Source organism: Lampetra planeri, chromosome 4 (assembly GCF_965212315.1).
Source record: "Lampetra planeri chromosome 4, kcLamPlan1.2.h2, whole genome shotgun sequence".
NCBI classification, from domain to species: domain Eukaryota; kingdom Metazoa; phylum Chordata; class Hyperoartia; order Petromyzontiformes; family Petromyzontidae; genus Lampetra; species Lampetra planeri.
Window position 1 is genome coordinate 21615674 of NC_136110.1, and position 26082 is coordinate 21641755.

At 48.3% G+C, this 26082-nt stretch overlaps 1 protein-coding gene across 2 annotated transcripts in view; it reads right to left on the reverse strand.

Moving 5' to 3' along the window:
• Positions 1-26082, reverse strand: part of LOC144717840 (potassium voltage-gated channel subfamily KQT member 4-like) — a 284620-nt gene that overhangs the window by 33044 nt on the left and 225494 nt on the right. For both annotated transcript variants that reach the window (XM_078593541.1, XM_078593540.1), the window contains exons 5-8: positions 20115-20243; positions 19411-19521; positions 12986-13081; positions 6447-6541 (exon numbers count right to left, since the gene is read on the reverse strand). In XM_078593541.1, coding sequence (XP_078449667.1) covers positions 6447-6541; positions 12986-13081; positions 19411-19521; positions 20115-20243 — 431 coding nt within the window. The remainder of the gene's footprint in view (positions 1-6446; positions 6542-12985; positions 13082-19410; positions 19522-20114; positions 20244-26082) is intronic.

The window sequence follows — 26082 nt, forward strand, 5'->3', positions numbered from 1 at the left end:
TTTGTTACAAAACCGAGCCAGCTATTGACCGGGCAGTCTGAAGACAGCCTTGATTTATCTCAGCCATTCCTATCACAAATATATAACACGTCCACGCAGACCATTCCAAACAGAACAATGAACGCTTTAGGTGGCAATTAACAATGTAATGAAGCAGAAAATTACGAAGGATTTCTCTACCTTCAACCATACGTTCATATTTGTACTATTTGTTTCCATCGATTTGCGCGGGTTTGGTTTGTGCGGTGGCTTTCGCGACCAATATTATTCAGAATAAAGCTTTGTTTTGGCTCGATCGCGTAAACCCACCACCACCCGACACAGCCAATCAGTAAGATTTGTCACGTAAACAAAAGTTCCAATTATTTTCTACTCCAGTCCACCGGTGTGTCGGAGAGTAAATCCACAACAGTTACAATTTGAGTTAAGGACGTTTCGCTGGTGATTACAACGACCAGCTTCACCAGAATTGTGAAGAGATCTACGTGCTTCCGGTCTTAAATCATCGAGCAAGACGACGTCACCACTGTGAGCCATTCAGGTGCGGAGAGCAGAGTCGGGGTTTGTTGCAATCACATAACAATGGATTATCTTAATGTGGAACAGATGGGTAAATCACAGTCAATGAGTATATCTATGCCTTGACACGGCATACAATTGGAAGGTGTATTACTTAATAATACACTTGCAAGCAGTACCAAGGCTGTAGTTGTCAGAAATGTGAAACTAGTTTGTATTTTTCTCAATTTCAATAGATTCTCTCATTCGTCTTGTTCAGTCATGATTCGTTTTACACAACCCATCAACGTCTTCAAAATCAATTGAATGTCTTTGTTGGGAAGTACAGGGTGCTTTGAAAATGTGAACACTTCTGAGGATTTGCAACAATGCCACGAGAGATGTGCCTCCCGGCTCTGGAGACCACCTGGAGAAGATTCCAGGCCACGTGTTGACAACAATGGGGAACAAGTGGAGACTCTTTGACTTTTTGAAGCTATTAACATGACATTTGTTATCATGTTACAGTGTTAATTGGGGGTTTACCCTTTTATCTGGGAACAAAACTGACACCTATATTAACAAGGAGTCATGTTTGCATTGACCACAATACCTGCAGTCGGAATGCAAACAAAAAACATAACCCTGATAATGTATGCACTGTCCTTGAAACACCATGTGAGGCTCTAAGGAAAGCTGTCTCGGGTGTGGACCAATCAATTCAAGGACAGTGCATACATTATCAAAGTTGTGGTATTTTTTGCATTCCGACTGCAGGCATTGTGGTCAATGCAAACATGACTCCTTGTTAATAAAGGTGTCAGTTTTGTTGCCAGATAAAAGGGTAAAAAAACAATTATCATATTTTGCTACTGGCAAATGAGGTTCCAATGATGTTACAGTGTATTATCCGTTCTTTTCCCATTGAAAACGATAGTCCCATATAAGCGTTAACATTTCTTTGCAGCACCCTGTATGTTCCGCTACTGCCGACAGTTGTGTGCTTGTGAGCTATTCATTATTTTACTGTCGTTCTTTTAGTCTTATGCTAGAAAAACGATTTGCCAAAGAGAAGTCAGTTTAGTCATGCGCCGCAGTTGCCCGGATTTGAGCCAAGGCACTCAGCGAGGGGGGGGGGGCTGGGGAGCGCACTGCTCGCGAGCTCACCGAGTCGCTCGTTTGCTTTCACATCTAACGACCGCGTGTCTCGGCGTGTTGAGAATTTGTTGTTGGAGCAACGAGGAAGCAACCTATGAAGACTTGGGACGGCACTCAACACCACGCCGCTCCGCCGTTGTCTCCCACATTGCTGATGTTTACACACCGCACCAAGTACTCATTTAAGGCCGAGTGGACCTAGGGGAGGGTCCTGGGCCGGCTCAAATATTCGCCACTGTTGTTGGGTCGCCGGGTTTGCAGCGCTGCGAACGAACCACCGCGCAACCGCTCCCCAACAGATTGAAATGTTAGTACTGCATGGGAGAAACCTCATTAGCATCGTCTCAGGCTGATATCTTCAGGGAACGGTTAGTATTCATTACGGCCAGACATCTACAGATGGTCAGGTCTCAGAAACCCTGTCATCTGCATATATTCTAATCGCATGGTCTGTCTGGGGAATTAATTAAATCGCTGTTACGCAACCACCAGTTTTGAATAGCAACACCCCTGCCAAATTGCACTGGCGTGTTTACGATTTTGTGGCACGAACAAGCTAGCACATGCAAGGGGGACCTCGTGCTCATCTCCATTGGTGGTGCTGAGCAAGTGGTGGGCATTTCGAGAGGAGTCGGTTATCATGAGCATCACGAGTGGCTGTGATGACAATCTTCTTCTTATTCGAAGCCAGGCCCACCCCAGTGCGGCAGGGGCTCGGCTGATCGCATTTGCCCTCTCCGTGTTTTTCTATCCTCCACTTCATCCACTGCTGTCCTCGTATCTCGTTCCACTGCACCCTTCCATCTCACCGTCGGTCTCACTCTGCTCCTTCTGCCCGGCGCTTGTGGCATCTCCGTGGCCCGTCTCATTGCATCTTCATTCAACACAAGCCTCAGCCACCGACAACCTCACCTCCCTTGCTTTCTCGATGATCACACATTACGGACATTGAAGTTTGGGGTCGTAAAGAGAGGGTACATTTCTGGTAAAATGTCACTGCGCTGGCATTGTTGTGGTACTCGTATTGAATACACAGCCTTACATTCACTGTTCGTTACTGCTCGAGGGAGTGCTCACGCAGAATGTGTTCCTGCATTATCCACAAGTAGACTTGTTAAGCCAAGCAGCGGGGCGGTAGCCGAGAAAGGAGTGGGAGTGCCAGGGAGCGGAGAAGCCGTGCAATTGGGGCACAGTTCAGCCAGATTCGGATTGCCGCTGTACGCACGTTGAACTTCTTTCGCACCGTACGTAGCCAACCGTGCTAATCGGAGGTGCGATGGGTCCCAATGCTGCTGCGTTGGACATTTAGCGGGCGTCATCGCGCAGCTGGCGCTGGCTGATGGCGTTGGTGATCCAAGCGTCACCTCCTCGTGTGGCAAGTATATCGGGGGTTTCTTTGACTCGTGATTGAAAACAAAATAGGCCTATCTCACGGTCAGCCAGCGCCATTGCATCAAGAATCTTATGCGAATGGCTCGCCATTGTGCTGTTGGCCGAGCTGACAAGAACGCTGATTGGGCCGAGATTGAAGTTGGTTCGACCGTCTCGTCCCGACGCGTGACCGCGGTGACCCAGTGTGGTGTGATTGCATCTGTGTTCAAAGTGGGCCCTCAGTGCAGCATCACGCCATTGTGTATTTTGACAACGAAAGTCGGACTTGCCTCCACGCATTCAACTTCGCATGATGCGGAATACAAAACATTTCAGTGTAAATTCATAGTTTACATATTAGTTGGACATTTTATTGTGGTAATTGTTTATTTTTTGGGGCAATTTTCGAAACTCTGAGAACGTTGGGATATATTTTTTCTGTATTTTTTTGTGTGAAAATAATATTTATCAAAAATTACATCCCAATTGTGATGTTTTTGGATGGATTGTTATTATTCCAATGTAAGTGATCGTACACTATTACCAAGCAGTGCCATGAGAGTACAAATCGTTTACCGCAGGGTACAACGGTGAAGTGTCACGTACACTTTTTTAATCGCTCATAAAAACGTTGTCTAAAGTTCTCTCTTTAGAAATCAACTGTTCATGAAATGTTTCTTCGAGGGAGAGGAGACGGGGGGAAAAAAACGCTACGCTGCGCTCACTTTGAACAAACGTTGATCGAGCGCGAACGACCCTTAAATTATACGCTTAGTTTTTTTTTTCGGTAAAGTCACGTAGGTAAAAAATACATAAATGAAAAAAAGTCACTGTGATTTTGGCTGTAACGGTTCCACCTGAAGACGGACGCTTGTGTTGCCTCCGAAACATCGTGATTTAATTGAGTTGTTTTTTCATTTTTTTTACCTACGTGACTTTACCAAAAAAACCAAAGAGTATGGACCCTTGCAGTCACGAAAACTTCAGATCTAGAATGAAGGACCCTTAAGTTGTTTTGGAATGATTTCCACGATGCTGGCTCGAGCGTTCTTGGTTCGCTTCGTATTCTTTGTAGTAGCTGCTCCATTTCTTTCATGAGATCGGTCACCGAGTGACGAAGCGACCATCTCCCTCCGTGGTGCACCACCAGCAGGAACGTGAGGCGGCCCCACAACACGGGGGCACGTAAAGAATTACAACTCGAGGGCTTATCGCTGTCTCATGATCTCTTAGCAAGGCTCTGGGATGATAATTGTTTTTTTACCCTTTTATCTGGCAACAAAACTGACACCTTTTTTTTTATGAGGAGTCATGTTTGCATTGACCACAATACCTGCAGACATAATGCAAACAAAAAACATTACTCTGATAATGAATGCACTGTCCTTGAAGTTGATTGGTCCACACCCGAGACAGCTTTCCTTAGAGCCTAGTCTCACATGGGTTGGACCAGATGACGCCAAAAGGCGCACAACTCAAAGACAATGCACCATCAGAGGATGAGAGCTCGGGGTAAGCATTTACACCATTGGTACCTCATCTGCCAGTAAAAAAAAAAATATGATAATTGTTTTTTTACCCTTTTATCTGGCAACAAAACTTACACCTTTTGTGTCAACACAGATCAAAGGGTAAAAAACCAATTATCATATTTACTGGCAAATGAGGTACCAATGGTGTAAAGGCTCTGGGAGTAAAGTAAAAAAAAAAGTAAATAAAACAGAGACATATTTTTCGATCGAGTCAATACATGTCTACCTGTTTTCGTGTCACCGTGAACACGGCCAATACCACCACGGAGGCGAAACGGATGTCGTTAATACGAATCCTGATTGGCTTCTGAACATATTTTAACGAATAGAAATGAAAATCTTCTTGGTTTTTTCGGTAAAGTCACGTAGAAGGGAAGTAATAAAATAATAAAAATAAAACATAATACAAATATTATTATTATTTTTATTATTATTATTATTTTTATTATGTTTTATTTTTATTATTGTATTACTTCCCTTCTACGTGACTTTACCGAAAAAACTAAGAAGATGAATCCCTGCAGTCACGAAAGCTTAAAATCGAGAAATGAAAGTGTTGCGGTGTGCGACTCGTTCCGTGATGAACATTGCTTGGGCACCACCACGAATCCTAACCTCTTTGTGGCATTACATTAGCGTCTGTGTAAACAGAAAAAGGAGAAAAAGAAAACCCCACGCCTGTAAATATATCAAAGCCTCTGAGCCTGGTGAAAATAAATCACTCCGCAAAGGTTAGGAACCTTGTGCATGACACAACTCTGGTGGGGTTCTCCTTATGAAATGAAGCTCCTGTTTCATATTTTTATTATGTTTTCTTACGCCATTTCATACCCTTTTTCATATCGGGTGTTTTTTTTTTTTTAAACAAATCAGGTTCCAAATTACGACGCGCGCTGAGGTTTATTTTGCCTGCAGCGCGCAGCAGCTTTCCAATTGGCACGGAGCAATTCACGGGTGATTTAATTCATCAGCTTGAACGAAGGCCGTCACAGCACACGAAGGGGGTGCGTGGGCCAGCACCACGTCACCCGCACACGTCTGCCCACTGGCGATGTCTGCACATCGCACCACGATACTCATTTGAGGCTGAGTCGACATAGGGGAGGCCCAGGAGCGGTAAAGATAGTTATTTTTCTTTTATTAATTTTGATTTTTTTACCTACGTGACTTTACCGAAAAACCTAAGAATATGAATCCTTGCAGTCACGAAAGCTTCAAATCTAGAAATAGTTATAATCGTCAGTGGTGTTGGCCATGGGCAGGAATCGAACTCGAGTGGCCGGAATTCGCAGCGTAGCGCGCTCACAGCTCCTGTTCCGCTCCCCATAACGTACAAAGACAAAGATCCCCCGTATAGCCTTGAAAGACTGCTGGAGCAAGTGCTGTTAGCGAGCACCCATCATGCACACACCCGCACATACACGCGTACATACTATGTGACTCCGTCTCGCACAAAATGCAATCTCCGCGGCTTAATTTCGTGAATACATTTCCAGACCCGGCACAACACATCCAGTAAACCTCTCGCCGTGGGCTGCGGGTCACGTGCCAGCTACTCCACTCTGAACACGTCTGCATGGCCTCTCACGCGGTTTACAAAAAAAAATAAAAGGAACACTCGAAAAACACCCCCCCACCCCCTCCCTCTCCGCAGGTCTCATCGCAAACAATGTCGGCGTTCATTTCGCGCGCGTCGCTCTGTTCTTTGCTGCGAAGGAATAAAAGAGGGCCCCTCGCTCTCCTTCTCCGAGCGGAATCCCGGAGCAGCACTCAACATGCCTGTGAAGTGCTCGCATCGTCGCCTTCACAGGCGAGCGGGCGAGCCACAGATCACGGGCGGGGGGGGGGGTGCAGAGAAAGAGATGGGGGGGGGGGGCGCTCACTCACTTCAAGGGACTGCAGCAGTGCAGCGCTTTCAGGTAGGGCTTCCAAGTGGCCACGGAGAGGGAGTGCTCGTCAGCCGCATAGAAGCGCCACATGCACTGCAGGAGGGGTCCGGGCCAAGGGGTTAGGGAGACAAACAGGGGAGGTGAACACGGTGGCGACATGTGCGCGTGCGTGCGCGTGTACATGTGTGTGTGTGTGTGCATACGTGTGTGCATACGTGTGTGTGCATGTGTGTGTGGAGGGTGGCGTTTGTGCACAGACTTGCCCTACATGACATCATAACAATAGTCTGGACCACTGGATGGGTTCCACAGGATTGGAAGGATGCCCTGGTGGTCCACCTCTTTAAGAAGGGGGACCGCATAGACTGTAACAACTGCAGGGGCATCTGACCCCTCAGTGTTCCGGGAAAGGTCCTGGCAATGATTATTCAACATCGCCTTGCTAGACATGCTGAGGAGAGGCTTGCGGAGCCCCAATGCGGTTTCAGGAAAGGGCGGTCCTGCACAGATGCCATATTGTCTGTCCGTCTGCAACAGCAGAGGTGTAGGGAATTCCAACAAGACCTACATCTCTGCTTTATTGACCTGGTCAAGGCCTATGATACCATCAGTAGGCCTGGGCTCTGGGTTGTTCTTCGTGCTTTCGGAGTCCCTGACTCTCTGCTCACGATCATTAAGGACCTTAATGATGATGAGCAGGCCCGGGTAAAACTACGTGGCCAGAAGTCGGATCGATTCCTGTACAACTTGGGGTGCGACAGGGATGTCCCCTGGCTCCCACATTATTTAACATCTATTTCGACCACGTAGTTCGTGAAACCTTCAATAGCTGTACCGGAGGAATTTCCATCTGGTACAGATACAATGGGAGGCTGATCGATGCCCGGGTGCGGTCAAGGGTTGGCTCCCTATTGCTCAACCATGTTATGTATGGCGATGATCTGGTAATTGCTTCTCACTCAGAGGAGGAGTTGGAGGCGCTGCTGCTGAACCTGTTGCTTGCCACTAAGAGGTGTGGCCTTACCATCAGCCCCACCAAAACTAAGCACCTGCCTGTGTATTTTGTACCATCGGACACTCCAGGCCCACAACTCCCAATTGGTGATGGGGCAATTGTGGAGAGAGTGGAGAGTTTCCCATACCTGAGCAGTGTGCACATGATCGGCTCTAATTTAACAGCAGAGGTCTCACTCCGAATCAGTCGAGCGGCATTATCTTTTCATCGGTTGCGTAACGCTGTGTGGAAGCTACCTAGTCTGTCGCTCCGCACGAAGCTTCAGGTCTTCTCAGCCACAGTCATTCCTTTCCTTCTCTATGCTTGCGAAACGTGGACCCCCCAAATGAACATTTTTGCCAATTAGAAACATTTAGGCTTGCCTGCCTATGATCCATCCTGGGTTTAACCAGGATGGATTGTGTGAGGAGCTCACAAATCCTTGAAAGATCTGGACAAAGTCCCATCGGTGAGCTCCTCCGGCAGGCAAGGCTGCGTTGGCTGGGTCATGTAGCCCGCATGCCCAGCCACCGCATGCCTAAACAGGTTTTGTTTGGCCGGATCGAGGGGGCTAAACGGGCGAGGCACGGGATAGAGAAGAGATGGAGTGATGTGGTACAGGAGGACGTAGAGCTGAGTGGACTTGCCGATGACTGGTACCAGCGGTGTCAAGATCGGCCTCTGTAGAGGAGGCTCGTGAAGGACACTACTGGGCAGTTGGAGGCAGTCGCCCTCCAACAACAACGGGGGGCGGAGGAGCGACGCTCACAACAACGAACGGAGCGCCGGGTGGCTAAGGCACAGCAAGTTGGCACAGTAGGGGGCACAGGTGGTGCATCAGCCAGTCGTTTCAGGTAGTCGACCTGTGGCCTTGGGTCAGCCCAGTGACCTCCTGCCAGCGGGCGTTCGACACTTCACGTTGCCTCAAGGTGCACATAGCCTGGCACAAGCGTCGTGGTGACGTCACCGCCACTTAGCGAATGGCGGTTGTTGTTGTGTGCGTGTTTGTAGTGGGGAGCGGTCGTGTAGCGGTTAGCGTGCTGCCCCAACAGCACTTGCCCCAACAGTCTGTTGAGCCTACTCGGGGGATCCTTGTTGTTGTTTTGTTGTTGTTGTTTTTTTTGGTTTGAGATGCGGCACCTCGTAAAAAATTCATCGCGTTCCGAGCGCTGGGAGCGAGCGCCGTGCGAGGCAATTGAGCACGGGGTGATTACACTGGTCAACAAAAAAAAATGTTTTTCTGGCCTGGACTTTTGCAGCTGTTTTAGACTAATTTCAGGGTGCTGATTCCAAATCTGATCTCAGATTTGCTCTATCACATCTCATTTTTATGCTATCGGCATACCCCATTTTAATTGATTTTACCCGAAATTAACTCTTGTCACTTATGATTGCAAGTTGTTGCGAGTCAGTGACTGCTTTAGTGTTAAAATATGGTGCTGTATTTTTAGGATAGTGTGTTTATAATATCATTTAATGTAGATATCCACATTTATTTAATATTTTTCTTCTGCAGTTTTTATTGAAAATGCAATATTTGATATCTCAAAAACCTGATGTGATAAACAAAAACTGATGCCAGATTAGGAATCAGCTCCCCAAAATTACCTTGAAACCGTTGGAATACCTTATGCCAGAAAAAGTGTGTTGACCAGTGTAATCGATCTCTGCGCGGCACGATCACGCTCCGTCGTTGAACGACGCGACGGCGCTATCGGCATTTATCAGCGCCATCGCACGGGAAAGCCAAACAGCCCCAGAATGAGCAGTGAGAATGATTTGATATGTAGGTTTTGAGAACATTTGTTTACTATTCATAATTCCTTGCTTTTGGGGTTTGTATCGCCGTGTTGGTATGATGTAATTTTTTTTTATATAACCATCCACACCACCTGAAAGAGTCAATACAATCCAGTTGCAACGTGGTTTGCAAATATGCCGATTCGATGAGTTTTTTCAGTAAAAAAGTGAGTGTTGAAAAGTCAGGAAAATGTTGACAACTGGTGGTGTATTTGCCCACGTCGGGTGGTGGAACGAGAAATAATATCGTCTCGTGAGGCCGTTGCAGGTATTTTAAAATGTTGATGATGACAGACAAGGGAGGGCCCATCCGTGTTGAGCATGATGCCACGGGGCATTTGAACATCCGTGGTGCAACGGACAGAATTCCATTTCTGTTAATGGCTCTACCCTACTACAACTGCTGTCAGGTGGCCGTCGGAGTCTGGGTAGCCGTTGCCACGGTGGCTAAGAGACAACTACTTCGCCTGGTATGCAGGAGGTCGTGGGTTGGATCCCGACCCTGATGCCTGCTGTATTTATGGAGTTTGCATCTCTCTCTCGCTCTGTGGCCGCGTGGATTTTTCTCTAAGTCCCCCGGTTTATTCTCTCCACATTTATAATCAATGTGCGATTAGAGTTAATTTGGCTGCTACACATTTCCGCGTGATAAGCCACTTCGTTGAGCTATCATTTGTGGCCAGGTCGCTTCAGAAAATGTGTTACATAGCTCAGTGGGTCTTACCTGGCAAAATAGAAATATTTTAGTTTAACAAATAGATTGCAAACTGGCTCGGCGAGGCATCAGGCTATTCACGCTCCAGTGTGTGCTGCCCTGCAGTTTTTGCTCAGTGTGTGTGCTGCACATATTGCTTGTGGTATGTGTATGCATGCTGTGTCGTGGTGAGTATGCGATGTGTGATGTGGTGTGCTGTGTTGTGCTGCGTGTACAATGTGTGTTGTGCTGTGTGTACAATGTGTGTTGTGCTGTGTGTACAATGTGTGTTGTGCTGTGTGTACAATGTGTGCTGTGCTGCGTGTACAATGTGTGTTGTGCTGTGTGTACAATGTGTGTTGTGCTGTGTGTACAATGTGTGTTGTGCTGTGTGTACAATGTGTGCTGTGCTGCGTGTACAATGTGTGTTGTGCTGTGTGTACAATGTGTGCTGTGCTGCGTGTACAATGTGTGTTGTGCTGCGTGTACAATGTGTGTTGTGCTGTGTGTACAATGTGTGTTGTGCTGTGTGTACAATGTGTGCTGTGCTGCGTGTACAATGTGTGTTGTGCTGTGTGTACAATGTGTGTTGTGCTGCGTGTACAATGTGTGCTGTGCTGCGTGTACAATGTGTGTTGTGCTGTGTGTACAATGTGTGCTGTGCTGCGTGTACAATGTGTGTTGTGCTGCGTGTACAATGTGTGTTGTGCTGTGTGTACAATGTGTGTTGTGCTGTGTGTACAATGTGTGCTGTGCTGCGTGTACAATGTGTGTTGTGCTGTGTGTACAATGTGTGTTGTGCTGTGTGTACAATGTGTGTTGTGCTGTGTGTACAATGTGTGTTGTGCTGTGTGTACAATGTGTGTTGTGCTGCGTGTACAATGTGTGTTGTGCTGCGTGTACAATGTGTGTTGTGCTGTGTGTACAATGTGTGTTGTGCTGCGTGTACAATATGTGCTGTGCTGTGTGTACAATGTGTGCTGTGCTGCGTGTACAATGTGTGTTGTGCTGTGTGTACAATGTGTGTTGTGCTGCGTGTACAATGTGTGTTGTGCTGTGTGTACAATGTGTGTTGTGCTGCGTGTACAATATGTGCTGTGCTGTGTGTACAATGTGTGTTGTGCTGCGTGTACAATGTGTGTTGTGCTGTGTGTACAATGTGTGTTGTGCTGCGTGTACAATGTGTGTTGTGCTGTGTGTACAATGTGTGTTGTGCTGCGTGTACAATGTGTGTTGTGCTGTGTGTACAATGTGTGTTGTGCTGTGTGTACAATGTGTGTTGTGCTGCGTGTACAATGTGTGTTGTGCTGTGTGTACAATGTGTGTTGTGCTGCGTGTACAATGTGTGTTGTGCTGTGTGTACAATGTGTGTTGTGCTGTGTGTACAATGTGTGTTGTGCTGCGTGTACAATGTGTGTTGTGCTGTGTGTACAATGTGTGCTGTGCTGTGTGTACAATGTGTGTTGTGCTGCGTGTACAATGTGTGTTGTGCTGTGTGTACAATGTGTGCTGTGCTGTGTGTACAATGTGTGTTGTGCTGCGTGTACAATGTGTGTTGTGCTGTGTGTACAATGTGTGTTGTGCTGCGTGTACAATGTGTGTTGTGCTGTGTGTACAATGTGTGTTGTGCTGCGTGTACAATATGTGCTGTGCTGTGTGTACAATGTGTGTTGTGCTGTGTGTACAATGTGTGTTGTGCTGTGTGTACAATGTGTGTTGTGCTGTGTGTACAATGTGTGCTGTGCTGTGTGTACAATGTGTGTTGTGCTGTGTGTACAATGTGTGTTGTGCTGTGTGTACAATGTGTGCTGTGCTGTGTGTACAATGTGTGTTGTGCTGTGTGTACAATGTGTGTTGTGCTGTGTGTACAATGTGTGCTGTGCTGTGTGTACAATGTGTGTTGTGCTGTGTGTACAATGTGTGTTGTGCTGTGTGTACAATGTGTGTTGTGCTGTGTGTACAATGTGTGCTGTGCTGTGTGTACAATGTGTGTTGTGCTGTGTGTACAATGTGTGTTGTGCTGTGTGTACAATGTGTGCTGTGCTGCGTGTACAATGTGTGTTGTGCTGTGTGTACAATGTGTGCTGTGCTGCGTGTACAATGTGTGCTGTGCTGTGTGTACAATGTGTGCTGTGCTGTGTGTACAATGTGTGTTGTGCTGTGTGTACAATGTGTGTTGTGCTGTGTGTACAATGTGTGCTGTGCTGTGTGTACAATGTGTGTTGTGCTGTGTGTACAATGTGTGTTGTGCTGCGTGTACAATGTGTGCTGTGCTGCGTGTACAATGTGTGCTGTGCTGTGTGTACAATGTGTGCTGTGCTGTGTGTACAATGTGTGCTGTGCTGCGTGTACAATGTGTGTTGTGCTGCGTGTACAATGTGTGTTGTGCTGTGTGTACAATGTGTGTTGTGCTGTGTGTACAATGTGTGCTGTGCTGTGTGTACAATGTGTGTTGTGCTGCGTGTACAATGTGTGCTGTGCTGCGTGTACAATGTGTGCTGTGCTGTGTGTACAATGTGTGTTGTGCTGCGTGTACAATGTGTGCTGTGCTGTGTGTACAATGTGTGTTGTGCTGCGTGTACAATGTGTGCTGTGCTGTGTGTACAATGTGTGTTGTGCTGTGTGTACAATGTGTGTTGTGCTGTGTGTACAATGTGTGTTGTGCTGTGTGTACAATGTGTGTTGTGCTGCGTGTACAATGTGTGCTGTGCTGTGTGTACAATGTGTGTTGTGCTGTGTGTACAATGTGTGCTGTGCTGCGTGTACAATGTGTGTTGTGCTGTGTGTACAATGTGTGTTGTGCTGTGTGTACAATGTGTGCTGTGCTGTGTGTACAATGTGTGCTGTGCTGTGTGTACAATGTGTGCTGTGCTGCGTGTACAATGTGTGTTGTGCTGTGTGTACAATGTGTGTTGTGCTGTGTGTACAATGTGTGTTGTGCTGCGTGTACAATGTGTGCTGTGCTGTGTGTACAATGTGTGCTGTGCTGTGTGTACAATGTGTGCTGTGCTGTGTGTACAATGTGTGCCGCGTTTGTGCTGCTCTGCACCTGGATGAGGCTGGCCGCCGGGTTACGCCGCTTCTCAAAGTGCTTCTGCCGGTGCTGTTCCTGCACCTTGAGGGCAAATCCTGAGCCCAGAATGCCCTTGGGGGGGGGGGGGGGCACGACATATACACACACACACAAACATCATCAGCAGTCGCGGTCAATCCACTGCCGGATGAAGGCTTTCCCAAGCTGCCGCCATCTCTCACGATCCTGCAATGTCACATTTCACCCGGCACACGTGCCGATATCACCGCTCCGTCTCTCCGTCGGACGTGTTTTCTGGTTGCGTTGCTTTTCCTTGGCTGCCACTCCATCATTACTCTCGACCCGCTGGCCATCGCCCCCTTCTAGCGACGTGTCCACGCACATACATGTCGACAAAGGTTCTTCTCATTTCGCCTGAGCAGACCGTCGGGGCAAGTGCTGTTTGCGAGCACCTTGCAAAGGCTAGCAATACACACGGGGGAGGGGGGGGGGGTGACCAACAGCACGTGCAGCCGCCCTCGTCTCACCGGTGGCAATGTTTACACACCGCACCAAGTACTAATTTGAGGCTGAGTCGACCTAGAGGAGGCCCAGGGCCGGTTCAGATAATCGTCACTGTGGTGTTGGCCGTGGGCGTGAATCGAACCCGGGTCGCTGGGTTCGTAGGGCAGTGCGCTCACCGCTGCACTACCACTTCCCACTCTGCATGCATACGCATGCTCACACATGCACATCACACGCTCACACATGCACATCACACGCTCACAGAAACACAAGTAAACAACAAAATAGCTGGTTTTCGCCACCAAGTGGCAGTGACGTCACCGCGGCGCTTGTGCAAGGCCAGGTGCAATTTGCGGCAGCGTAAGTGTCGAAGGCTCGTTGACAGTAGGTCACGGGACAGACCCAGGTGCCTTGGGTTGAATGACTGGGATGACTGGCTGAGGCACCACCTGTGCTCCCTACTGTGCCAACTTGCTGAGTTGTGAGCAGCCCTTTTTGTTGTGAGCATCGCTCCTTTGCCCTCTGTTGTTTTTAAAGAGTGACTGCTTTTAAACGGCCATTAACGACCTTCGCGAGCCTCCTCCACATAGGTCGATCATGATCACTGCTGGTACCAGTCATCAGAAAATTCACTTAACTCCACATCCTCCTATTGCACAATATCTAATCTCTTATCTAGCCCATACCGTGCCTGATTAGCCCTCTCTAACCGATCAAACAGGAGCTGCTTGTGCATGCGGTGGCTGGGCATGCAGGCTACATGACCCAGCCAACGCAGCCTCGAGATCCTTTAATTGATCAGTTCGCTTCCTCACACAAATCCAACCTGGTTAAGTCTAGGATGGATCGTAGGGTCCAGGTTATGCAAGTATAGAAATGGGAAGCCATAATTGTGGCTGAGAAGACACGGAGCTTCGAATAAAGCTTTAGGCCAGGTAGCTTCCACATAGCGTTATGCAGCCCATGAAAAGATAATAATGCCACTCGACTGATTAAGAGTTGAGACCTCTGCTGCCAAACCAGAATGAGTTAAAAGCATACCACCCAGGTATAGGAACTCCTCCACTCTCTCTACAACTGCCCCATGACGCATGGGGAGTTGAGGGGGAGGAGTGTTTGATGATACAAATTACTAGGACAGGTGCTTTATTTTTTGCGTGGCTGATGGTAAGGTCCCACCTCTTGGTGGCACATCCTAAGCTCAGCAAGTCTCCAACTAATTCTCAGAGGGAGCAATAATTACCAGATCATGACTGCAAATGGGAATAGATTAGCCTCCCATTGTATCTGTCCCAGATGAAAATTCCTCTGTTATAGCCAGGAAAATCTTATTGCACTACAAAGTAAAACATATGTTCAATAATGTAGGAACCAGAGGACATCCCTGTCGCACCCCAGGGTGAACCGGGAATGGCTCGAACTCCTGGCCAACCGGCTCTACCCCCACCTGCTCACCATCATGAAGGTCCTTCAAGACTGTGAGTAGAGGCTCAGGGACCATGAAAGCACGAAGGATAGTCCACAGCCCTGGCCTATTGATGATAGTATAGGCCTTGACCAAGCCAATAAACACATGGTGTCTGTGCAGGACTGACCCGTTCTGAAACCATATTGGGGCTTGCCTGGCAAGGGGGCGATGTTGAATAATCCTTGCCAGGACTTTTAGTGGCCTGACAATAAGGAGGGAGATACCTGGGTAGGGCAGCGTGCGCAAAGTCACCACCAGCAGTTCGCTTGGGAGATCATGTCTGCCCAGTACTCTCTCCTGGTCTAAGACTCTGCATCGCTTTTCATACTTCCTCAACAGACGGCCCATCAGGCAGTCACTCACAGGGAGTGGCTACTTCCTCCAATATTTGAGGTACTCAATTGCCACTGAGTTGTCCTAGGGGGAGGCCCAGGACCGGTTCAGATAATTAATCGTCACTGGTGTTGGCCATGAGCGGGAATTTATCTCGGGTCACCGGGTTCGTAGCGCAGCGTGCTTGCTGCTACGCTACCGCTCCCGAGATATACAAGTACACACGTGCACATGCTTGCTTGCGTAATTACGTGCATATCCACCCATGCACACGTGTATCAACACACAGATATACACCCACACACACACAAACGGTGACATATCAGCAGGCAAATCCTCCAAAAGGACACACCTGTATGAATCTCAGAGAAATGAATACTCACAAAGGTCACTGTCCTTGCGGGTTTTCTTTATTTAATTCCTACACTTGACAGCTTAACATTGAACTCAGCGCGACTCATATGGTGGACATGTCCATGAGACATACACGCCCGTGTACATCTCATGGATATCTCGCACACACACACACTCCCACTGCATACACGCACACACACACATTCCCACAGCACACACACGCACTCCCACTGCATACGCACACACACACGCACTCCCACTGCATACACGTGTTAAGTAGTTGTTGCTGTTGTAGACGGAGGTACTCGGAGACGGAGGTGAGTTAGGGGCTTCCGCCAGGGTTTATTAACAGGTATCACTATAAGGGTTCCCTCTTCACCCCTTCCACTATCCCCGTTCCTCCAGTGACCCCGCTTACGTCACGGGGTCTCCCTTAAATACCCTCTGAGGCGAGACGTCACGTGCACTGCCCGGCGCGTGCGACCCCACGTCCCGTGATGTCACAGCACCGGACAGCGCACGCGACGCCACCACTCTCCTCTACTCCTCTACACACGCACACACACACACATTCCCACAGCACACATACGCACTCCCACTGCACACGCACACACACACGCACTCCCACTGCATACACGCACACACACACACATTCCCACAGCACACATACGCACTCCCACTGCACACGCACACACACACATTCCCACTGCACACACACACACGTACTCCCACTGCACACGCACACACACATTCCCACTGCACACGCACACACACACGCACTCCCACAGCACACACACACACGCACATTCCCACAGCACACACACACACGCACTCACACTACACACACACACGCACTCACACTGCATACGCACACACACACGCACACCCACTGCATACGCACACATACACGCACTCACACTGCATACGCAGACACACGCACTCACACTGCACACACACACACACACGCACTCCCACTCCACACAGGTGGGAGCGGTGGCGCAGCGGTTAGCGCTACGCTGGGCTACAAACCAAGTGACCCGAATTTGATCGCCGCTCACGATCAATCACATTGGCGAATATTTAAACCGGTCCTGGGCCTCACCAAGGTTGACTCAGCCTCAAATGAGTACCTGGGACGGTGTGTAAATATCGGCACTCGGGAGACAAAGGCGGCCGGGCGTGGTGGTGGCCACCCATCCCCTGGCTCGCTAACAGCACTTGCCCTTAAAGTCTGATAACGCTCTACGGGGGGACTTTGTCTAAGTCTTTGACACTGCACACAGACCAATCCACATTCTTCTACGAATGAAAACAAAAGAACAAGCAAATGATCAAAGTTTAATTTACGTGTTTAGTGTTTAACGATTGTGTCACCCCGACCTGGGAGTAAATAAAAGGCACAACTACAGAATGGGTCTTCACGCGTGGATTAATGCAAGCACAGTTTATTGCCTCTCGCAATTTACACTATTGTAGCCTTTTTTAAAATTGTGTAATAAATCATTCCTGATCCGGTAATTGTGCATGTGTACGCGTATACATGCAAATTTTCTTCGTACTTTGTATTGCGTGGGGCTTGGTGCCGAGCTCATGGGGAGGACAAGTGCCTCTCTCAAGCGCAGTAGAGACCAAATATCCGCGGAGAGATACAAACCGCAAGCGAGTTTGTAAATATGTACGTTGAATTTCTTTCACACTGTACGTAGCCTACCGTGCTGATCGGAGGTACGGGGGAAGGACAACAAACTAAAACACAAAAAACTCTTCTAAGGAAATTAGTTTTCAATCTAGATTTCAAAGTGCATAGCTCCAGTGGCTTCTTAATATCGGACGGGAGAGCGTTCCAGACGGCCGCAGCAGAAGCGCATTTGAAAGCGCGCGATGCGGTGACCCTCTTTGTTCGATGGCTGTCAAAAGCTGCTGCGACGATGACCGGAGTTGACTTGATGGTTTATTCTCCTTGATGAGACCAGCAAGGTATTATTTACACGATTTACACATTTTCCTGCCAACGACAACCACCTACCCATTAACCAAGACCTCAACAATGCAGCTCACTGCCGATTCAAGTCCCAATGCCCCTTCTGGGATCTAATCCAGATCCGGAAGAACGCTGCTAGCGGACAGAGTACAAAACAACGCGGACGTCTAGAATAAGCAGCTCCTCATTCGAGACCCAAACATCGCACATCCTGTCTCTGAGCCTGCTAGCTCCTGCTCCCAGCTCAGTGGACCTTACCTGGAGGAGGGACAGCAACACTACACAAACTCTAGCTCCCGAAGCCCTCTCGTTGGATTTAGCAGACCTCGACATTGGCATCTGGCTCCTGAATACACGGCCGCTGCCACCACGCGCAGGAACGAAACAGAAGGGGCGGTGGCCCCAGGGGAAGCGCGCTCTCCGCTTGCTGCGGAGGTTCGCATCCAGCGGCCTCCCTGGTTAATGCTGCAGACGTATTAGCCTTAAATACTTATACGCGCCGTCAGCTTCCAAGGAGTTACGTACACGTGACAGGTCCCGTGATGTCATCCTCAAGATTACGCCATTGGTGTGTCGGTGTCGTAGTCAAATTTGAAAAATTTAAATGCAAAAGACTCAAATGGCTATAATCGCCCCCGACTGCAAAAAGCTTGGCGGTACCCACATGAAAGAGAGTCGTGAGACTCAGTGAGGCTTTGCTGCATAAATCAAATAATAAGTAAAATTATTAATATGGTAATACATGAAATATTAAAGATCATCCTCCCCTTCCCCATGTGTGTGGCATATTGAGGTGCGATTAGAGCTAGACGCTTTTAAAAAAAAATCAGATCAATTTTCACGCTTGACTATGCACGGTGCGAAAGAAGTTCAGCATACACTTTTACATATGTGTGTAAATGTTGTTACAGAATAATGGAGAGAGAGCGAGCCGGCTTGATGACACGAAGAGTGAAAATTTGCCCAGAGAGAATAACTACGAGCAGTAGGAATGACTGAGAGGTCGGGTGAGAAGGAAAGCGGAGGGTGTTGAACAACATCCGAAGAGGGTCACAGCTGTACCAACGGAGAAGTTCACTCCGCGATGGAACGTGGCAGACGGGAAGAGGATGGGAATGGGTCGGTTGGTTGGACTATTAAATTAAAAACATAAAAAAAAAATTCCCAGGTAAGGCCCACTGAGCTATACGACTCTTTTCAGTAGCGAACTGGCCACAAATGATAGCTCAACGAAATGGCTTATCGCGTGGAAATGTACATCAGCTAAACACTCTCAACGCAGGTTTCTAAATGTGGAGGGAAAAACCGGAGGACCCGGAGAAAAATCCACGCGACCACGGGGAGAGAGACACGCAAACTCAAAATAAACAGGCATCTTCAGGGTCGGGATCAAACCCACAACCTCCTACATACCATGCGAGGGAGTTCACATCTCGCCCACCGTGGCGCACAAGAGACGCGAGAGATGGCAAACGTCTGTCATGAACATCGACCCTCGGTTATGAGGATGATGCACGATAGATTTCGATTCCCGCTCACAGCCACCACCACTGACGATCATCTGAACGGGTCCAGGGCCTCCCCTAGGTCGACTTAGCCTCAAATAAGTACCTGGTGCGGTGTTTAAACATCGCCACTGGGCAGACATGCGGCCGGGCGTGGTGCTGGCCACCCACCCGCCTTCGTGTGCCGTGCCGGCCTTCATAGGTGCTGCTCGCTAACAGCACTTGTGGCTCTACGGGGGGATCTTTGTCTTTGTGTCCCGAGCAAGCGAGTGTGAACCAGTCTGTGGGCACTCACAGCAGGGAGGGCGAAGAACGAGATTCCGAGCAGCGCGAAGCCGGCAGCCAGCATCCGTCCCAGCCACGTTTTTGGGGTCTTGTCTCCGTAGCCGATCGTCGTCAGGGTGATCTGCAATAACCATCGTGATGCGGACGCGGCGAGGGGAACGGGTGTTACACCAAGACGCACCGAGGGCCACGGAGGCTGCGAGCTGAACGACGCATGAGACTTTGCCGTTACAGTGAAGGATGATGAGGCTGATCATTGCACATTCTGGTTTGGTGAATTCATGCGTTCACAAGCGCTATTCGTTATATTGGTGAGGTGATTTTGGGTACTCTATGCGTTGGAAAAAAGTATAGTCACTCGGGCAGATGCGATATACTGGACAACACAGTCGCATCTCTTTCACCATATAGATTGTTGGGGCGAAAGCTGTGAGTGAGCACAGTACACGAGGTGGTGTGAGCAGTACCACACACGTGTCCAATCAATTACTGAAGTGGCTGAGCGAATCAGGGCTCAGTAGAGCCCAAAGTTGACACCACTGAGATCCCGTGTTCTGCATTTCCATGCCACTCATTCGGGATTTCAACTGCAGCGAGTCGATGGGCTCAGCTTGAGTCACCGATAACTGCGCCATCCGCGAGCACGAGAAGCCTCCACCCCTGTAAGCCAGGGATGGTGGTGGTGACGAAGGCGTCACGAGTGGAGCGCCGTACCGTGCCCCACCACAGCGCGTCGGCGTAGGTGGCGAACTGGTCTTTGTTGTCGTCCTTCTCGGCCAGGTAGACCAGGAAGGAGGAGAAGACGAGCGCCAGGAAGCCGATGTACCAGGCTGTGATGAGCTCCTGTGGGAAAATAACACACAGACACACAGTCTACGGCGAAACATTGAAATCCATAACCCTCTTCTTGGTTCTTTCGGTAAAGTAACGTAGAATGGAAATAATAAAATAATAATAAAACATAATAAAATAATTCTCACGACGTTTCGGCCACAACGCAAGCAGCCGTCCTCAGGTGAAGAACAGGTCTGTCGGAAAGACAGAGTCTGAATTCTAGTCATTCAGACTCTGTCTTCTGAATTCCCTTCTACGTGACTTTACCGAAAGAACCAAGAAGATGAATCCCTGCAGTCACGAAAGCTTTAAATCGAAATCCATAACCCTGTTATCTGCTCTTCCAATTATCTGCAGCCTCGTATATATATACGCACATGCAGAGCTGGGACGATTAATAAAATCAAGTTGTTTAAATTAATGAAAATTCTAATCACCACTCTTTGTGTGGTCAATTACTTGGGCCCCATTACAAATGGTAGCCACCCCTGCACCGTGATTCCCGACGGCGCGACAAGCCCCATGAGCCACACCTGCCGCGACGCACATTATAACACCGACCAAGCCCCGCCCAAGAACCTCCCGTCTAGCGGCACACGTGGGAACAGAGCTCAGATCTTCCTTTACAACTACAATATTCGCCATTGGAACCTCCTTTGCCAGTATCAAAATATGATAATTGTTTTTTTACCCTTTTATCTGGCAACAAAACTGACACTTTTTTTTACAGTGCATATATGGACAGTGCATACATGATCAGAGTTGTGTTTTTTGTTTGCATTCCGACCGCAGGTATTGTGGTCAATGCAAACATGACTCCTTGTAAAAAAGGTGTCAGTTTTGTTGCCAGATAAAAGGGTAAAAAAAACAATTAACTACAATATTCTAGTGTGATCCGAGCACTCGAGCAATGGAACCGATAATCGGTAGAGGCATCGATTATCTAGACAACCGGATTACAGCCCAGATCTGCAAAACGTGCGCGTGTGCACAGGTATGCGTGCACGGGGCACCTCCCCGCACAAGGGGCACAGAACATCACGACGGGGACAACCACCGGAGCGAGCATCTCCCTCGACCGCCCCTGAAGCCGCGTTGCATCGCTCCGTCACAATGGATCGTGCGCATCGATCGACACAAGTCGTCGGCACGTGCGTGGCGCGGTGACAGCTGTTAGCGATCATCTGCCGAGCATCCCTGGAGATGGCAGCAAGCGTGGCGCCCGCTACCTGCCTGTGCGACGCGACACGGTGAAGATGCCTTTGAATGTCTCCGCAGGGGGAGAGGCGACGCTAATTTAAGGCAGTTTCTCACCGCACCTGCCCTTATTTTAAGAAACTTATAAACACGGGGCTCATTGCTATTCATGAGGCAGGTCATATATATATATGTATGAGTGTGTGTGTGTGTGCGTGTGTATAAATTATATTATTTCCGAGGTGTAATGTAGCATTGGATAATTTAGTCATTCCAAATAATAGCTTTTGGCTTTGAGCTACAGAGTTATGGATCAGCTTAAATCATCTCGGGTGTGATACTTTTATAATGAAAAAGCTAAAATTACCCACGCCATAACTGGAATGACTTTTGCAAATTTGTGCGACCAGCATATTCTCGTTGGCACAAGTTCTGCCAGTGAGGGACAATGATCGCTTCTGTTTACAGTCCCAATTGAGTAATCTGTAACGACTCACAAAGCCCCGTGTGCGATGCAATCGTTGCCATCCAGGATCCAGGATCACGGCATAATTCAGGGATTTACTACGATAATTAGTCAAGAATGTCTGTGTGTCCCGCGCGTGACGTCACTCCACATCGGCTAGCCCCCCTCATTAATAATCATGAGCGGGTAACGTCAGTCCACATGTTGCACCCCCCCTCATTAATAATCATGAGCAGGTGACGTCACTCCACATCGAACAGCCCCCCACATTAATAATCATTAACAGGTGGAATCTTCCAAATGGACCCCCCCTCCATTAATAATAATTAGTGGGTGACGTCACTCCACATGGGGGGCGAGGCGCCTCCTCCCCCCTCCTAGGCGTCAACTCACAACCCTCACGACAAAGGCAGAACCCTCACGTCACGCGATCTTCGTCACGCTGTTGAGACATCAAAGTAAAAAGGACGTCATGATGAACAAGGCAGTACAACCTTTAAATTAAATAGGTCTGTGTCACCGCGGCCTTACAAAGTGCACACGAATCGATGCAATGAATATCACGTCGCGGTCTGATTTTCGCTTGCAAGTTACAGATTTACTAAAATAAACCCGTCCTTGGACGGGCACTGTTGTCAATCGAGTGGCCTCTAGTGGCTCAAGGGTGTCTCTTGCGAACCCGTTATACACAACATATACGCAAATCGAAAACCGTAAGGTTCTTAAGTATGCGATTCGATGCGTATAAGATGAGCTAGAATATTTAAGAAACTAAACGTTTTATTTCACCAGGTAAGGCCCGCAAAGCGACATAGCTATTTTTCAGAAGTGACATGTCCATAAATAATAGCCCAACAAAGTGGCTAATCGCGGGACAATTTACAAGCAGCCAAATACTCTAAAAGGTTTCTAATTGTGGAGGGAATATCCAGAGAAAAATCCACACGACCACAGGGATAAATATTCAAACTCAAAATATACAGGCGTGAGGGGCAGCATCGAAACCCACGACCTCCTGTATACCAGGCAAGGTAGTTAACATTTCGCCACCGTGGAAATTTATAGCAGCCAAATACTCTGAACGCATGTCCATTCTAAATGTGGAGGAAAAACTGGAGGATCCGGAGGAAAATCCATGCCATCACGGGGAGAGAGCCATGGAAACTCCAAATATACATCCGTCAGGGTCGGGATCAAACCCACGGCCTCCTGTATACCAGGCGAGGTAGTTAACATCTCCTAGCCACCGCAGTGCCCATAAACGGTAAAGGTGCGGCCCTGCAATTGCAGGTTCTTCTTCAGGAGAGTGCTTTGGTCTACTCTTCCATGCTAACCAGACGTCGTGGAAGGGCAGACTAATGAATATCAATGGACAAATCTGTATCATTGCACTGCTACTGATTATGATTATGGCTGTAATGTTCATAAAGCCACGACAAGCAGTAGAGGGCAATGTGACTTCACGAGCCTAGCAACGAAAACTTAACTCACTGCGCCATTACTGCTTGAATAAAAACAACGAATGCCATGGGTTTGAAGGGTTTCAACTGACTCGGTGTTACATTGCACGGCAGCGTGTCAGATTGTCGACTGTGTACTGCTAAAACCACCATTTAAAGGTCTGACTTAGCAGGAGAGTGACAAGATCACCCAACACTACCCCAGCAGGCCCATCTGGGTCAGGACACAAGTGCACATGGCAGGCACTCAAAGGTACAAAGACAAAGATTCCCCGTGTAGCCTTTAACCGACTGTTAGGGCAAGTGCTGTTAGCGAGCACCTATGAAGGCCGGCACGGCACACGAGGGGGTGGGTGGCCAGCACCACCCCCGGCCGCCTTTGTCTCCCGTGTGCCTATGCTCACACACTGCGTCAGATACTCAATTAGGCTGAGTCGACCGGTTTTTCCCTGCACATTTTAGAAACATGTATTTAGAGTGTTTGTCTGCTATACATTTCCACGTGATAAGCCACTTCGCAGTTGTGGAGTTCAGGAGGTGGCAACCCTCGTCAAAACACAACCACTTGCCACTGGGGGCTTTCCACGGACAGGAATGAACCCAAGTGGCAAGGTCTGTCCCGCAATGTGTGGAGGAACCACTGCATTCCCGCACTACACCATGCACACATCCGTACAGACACGCGTGTGTGCATTCACGTGCCACTAACAAGCACAGGCGCGTCCGTACCGTGCTTGCTGCTGGCTCGTTCGTTTGGTGTTAGGGGCAGTGTTTTTTTAAAATCTTCCCCCGTTTGTCCTTTTAGTTGTATGAAATGTGCATTAGTAGGCCTCAATTCAACGCGACGCTTTCATGTCTGCTAAGACTTGACGGGGAAAATAACATAGTGCGGGCTTCATAGCAGACACATTAATGTAAAAGTGAACTCAAGTGTATTCTGTGCCTTGGCGCAATGAGCCACTCTCACTTAATCACTGCAATCCACAAGACGGAAAATTTGGTTTTCAGGCAAGTGATGTCAAAAACGTATGTATGTTGAACGTAGCCAACTGTGCTAATCGGAGGTGCAGAGGAAGCACAACAAACTAAACACAAAAAACTGTTCAAAAGAAATTAGTTTTCAATCTAGATATAAAAGTGCATAGCTCCAGTGGCTTCTTAATGTCAGAACGAAGAGCGTTCCAGACGGCCGCAGAAGCGCGCGCTGCAGTGCCCGTTTTTGTCCGATGGCTAGACAAAAGCCGCTGCGAGGATGACCAGAGTTCTCGTGGTGGTTTATGCTCCTTGAGAAAGAACAGAAAGAGGTGGAGCAATGGCGCTGTCCTGTCAATCCATCAGCTTCAGTTGTATTCCCAACCACGTTTAACATCAGTGGCGAGTGATATCCAGAATGGTCCTGCTGCCCTGCCTCACAAACCCACGCTGGCCGGCATGGTGAAGTATGGTCAAACAACTTCACACTGCGTGTGGAAGCCGTCGTCCAGCGATGGATCGTCAAAGAGACGAAAGCTAAATTGTTCAATTCTAATCGTTACAAATATTTGAATTGTCTCCGATGTGTTTTCAGGTCGTACCGTGCGATGTTCGGCACGATGTCCGACGTTTTTGCTCCACGCGCTGGGAGCTTCTTCAGGAGTTTACACGTCGAGCGGCGCGTCGGGACGCGCATCGCGCCGCACAAAACGCGGAGCGACCGCAAAAACACGCGCAGTTGGGCCTTTAATCGTGACAAACAAATGCCGCGCAATTTAATATAGGGCGTGTGAAAACCTATCTCAACTCTATCTCAGCTTGCCGGTCGCGAAATTGCTATGGAAAACAGGTGACAGATGTCTGGCGAGAGAGTCAGGGTGACCTTCTATGGAGCTTGCAAATTCTTGACAGGCACGAAGCACGAAGGTGAGAGGGCCCGACTGTGCAGCTGCAAGTGAAGATTGCTAAATTGTGCAGAGGTTTCGTTCCTTTGAGATATTCAACTAAATGTTTTTTTTTGCTGGGATACACAAAGACAAAGATCCCCCATATATCTTCTTGGTTCTTTCGGTAAAGTCACGTAGAATGGAAATAATAAAATAATAAAAATAAAACATTATAAAATCATTATCACGACGTTTCGGCCACAACGCAAGCAGCCGTCCATTCTACGTCACATTACCGAAAGAACCAAGAAGACGAATCCCTGCAGTCACGAAAGCTTTAAATCGAAATCCCCCATATAGCTTTAACAGACTGTTGGGGCAAAGTGCTGTTATCGGGCACCTATAAAAGCCGGCACGGTACACGAGGGGGTGGGTGTCCAGCACCACGCCGGGCCGCCTTTGTCTCCCTCGTTGCCAAGTTGACACACTGCACTAGTTACTCATTTGAAGATGAGTCAACCTAGGGGAAGCCCACGACCGGTTGAGATAATCGTTATTGGTGGCGGCCGTGAGCGGCAATCAAAATTGTGTTGCCGGGTTCGTAGCGCGGCACGCTAGCCGCTACACTGCCGTGCAGACACACACACTCGCCACCGGACATGTATTGTCATGATCCTGCCCAAGTAAAATAATGAGCTCGCACGTGATGTTTGGTTGGTGCAAAAACTCTAAACTTTTCTGCTATCTTTGTTTGCAAAAACTAACTAAATAAATAAATAAATGGTATTGTGTACTTATGCAAAAACGCAATGAGCCTCGAGACTTCCGTTCACGCTACATTGGGGATGTTTGGACAATTTTACCCG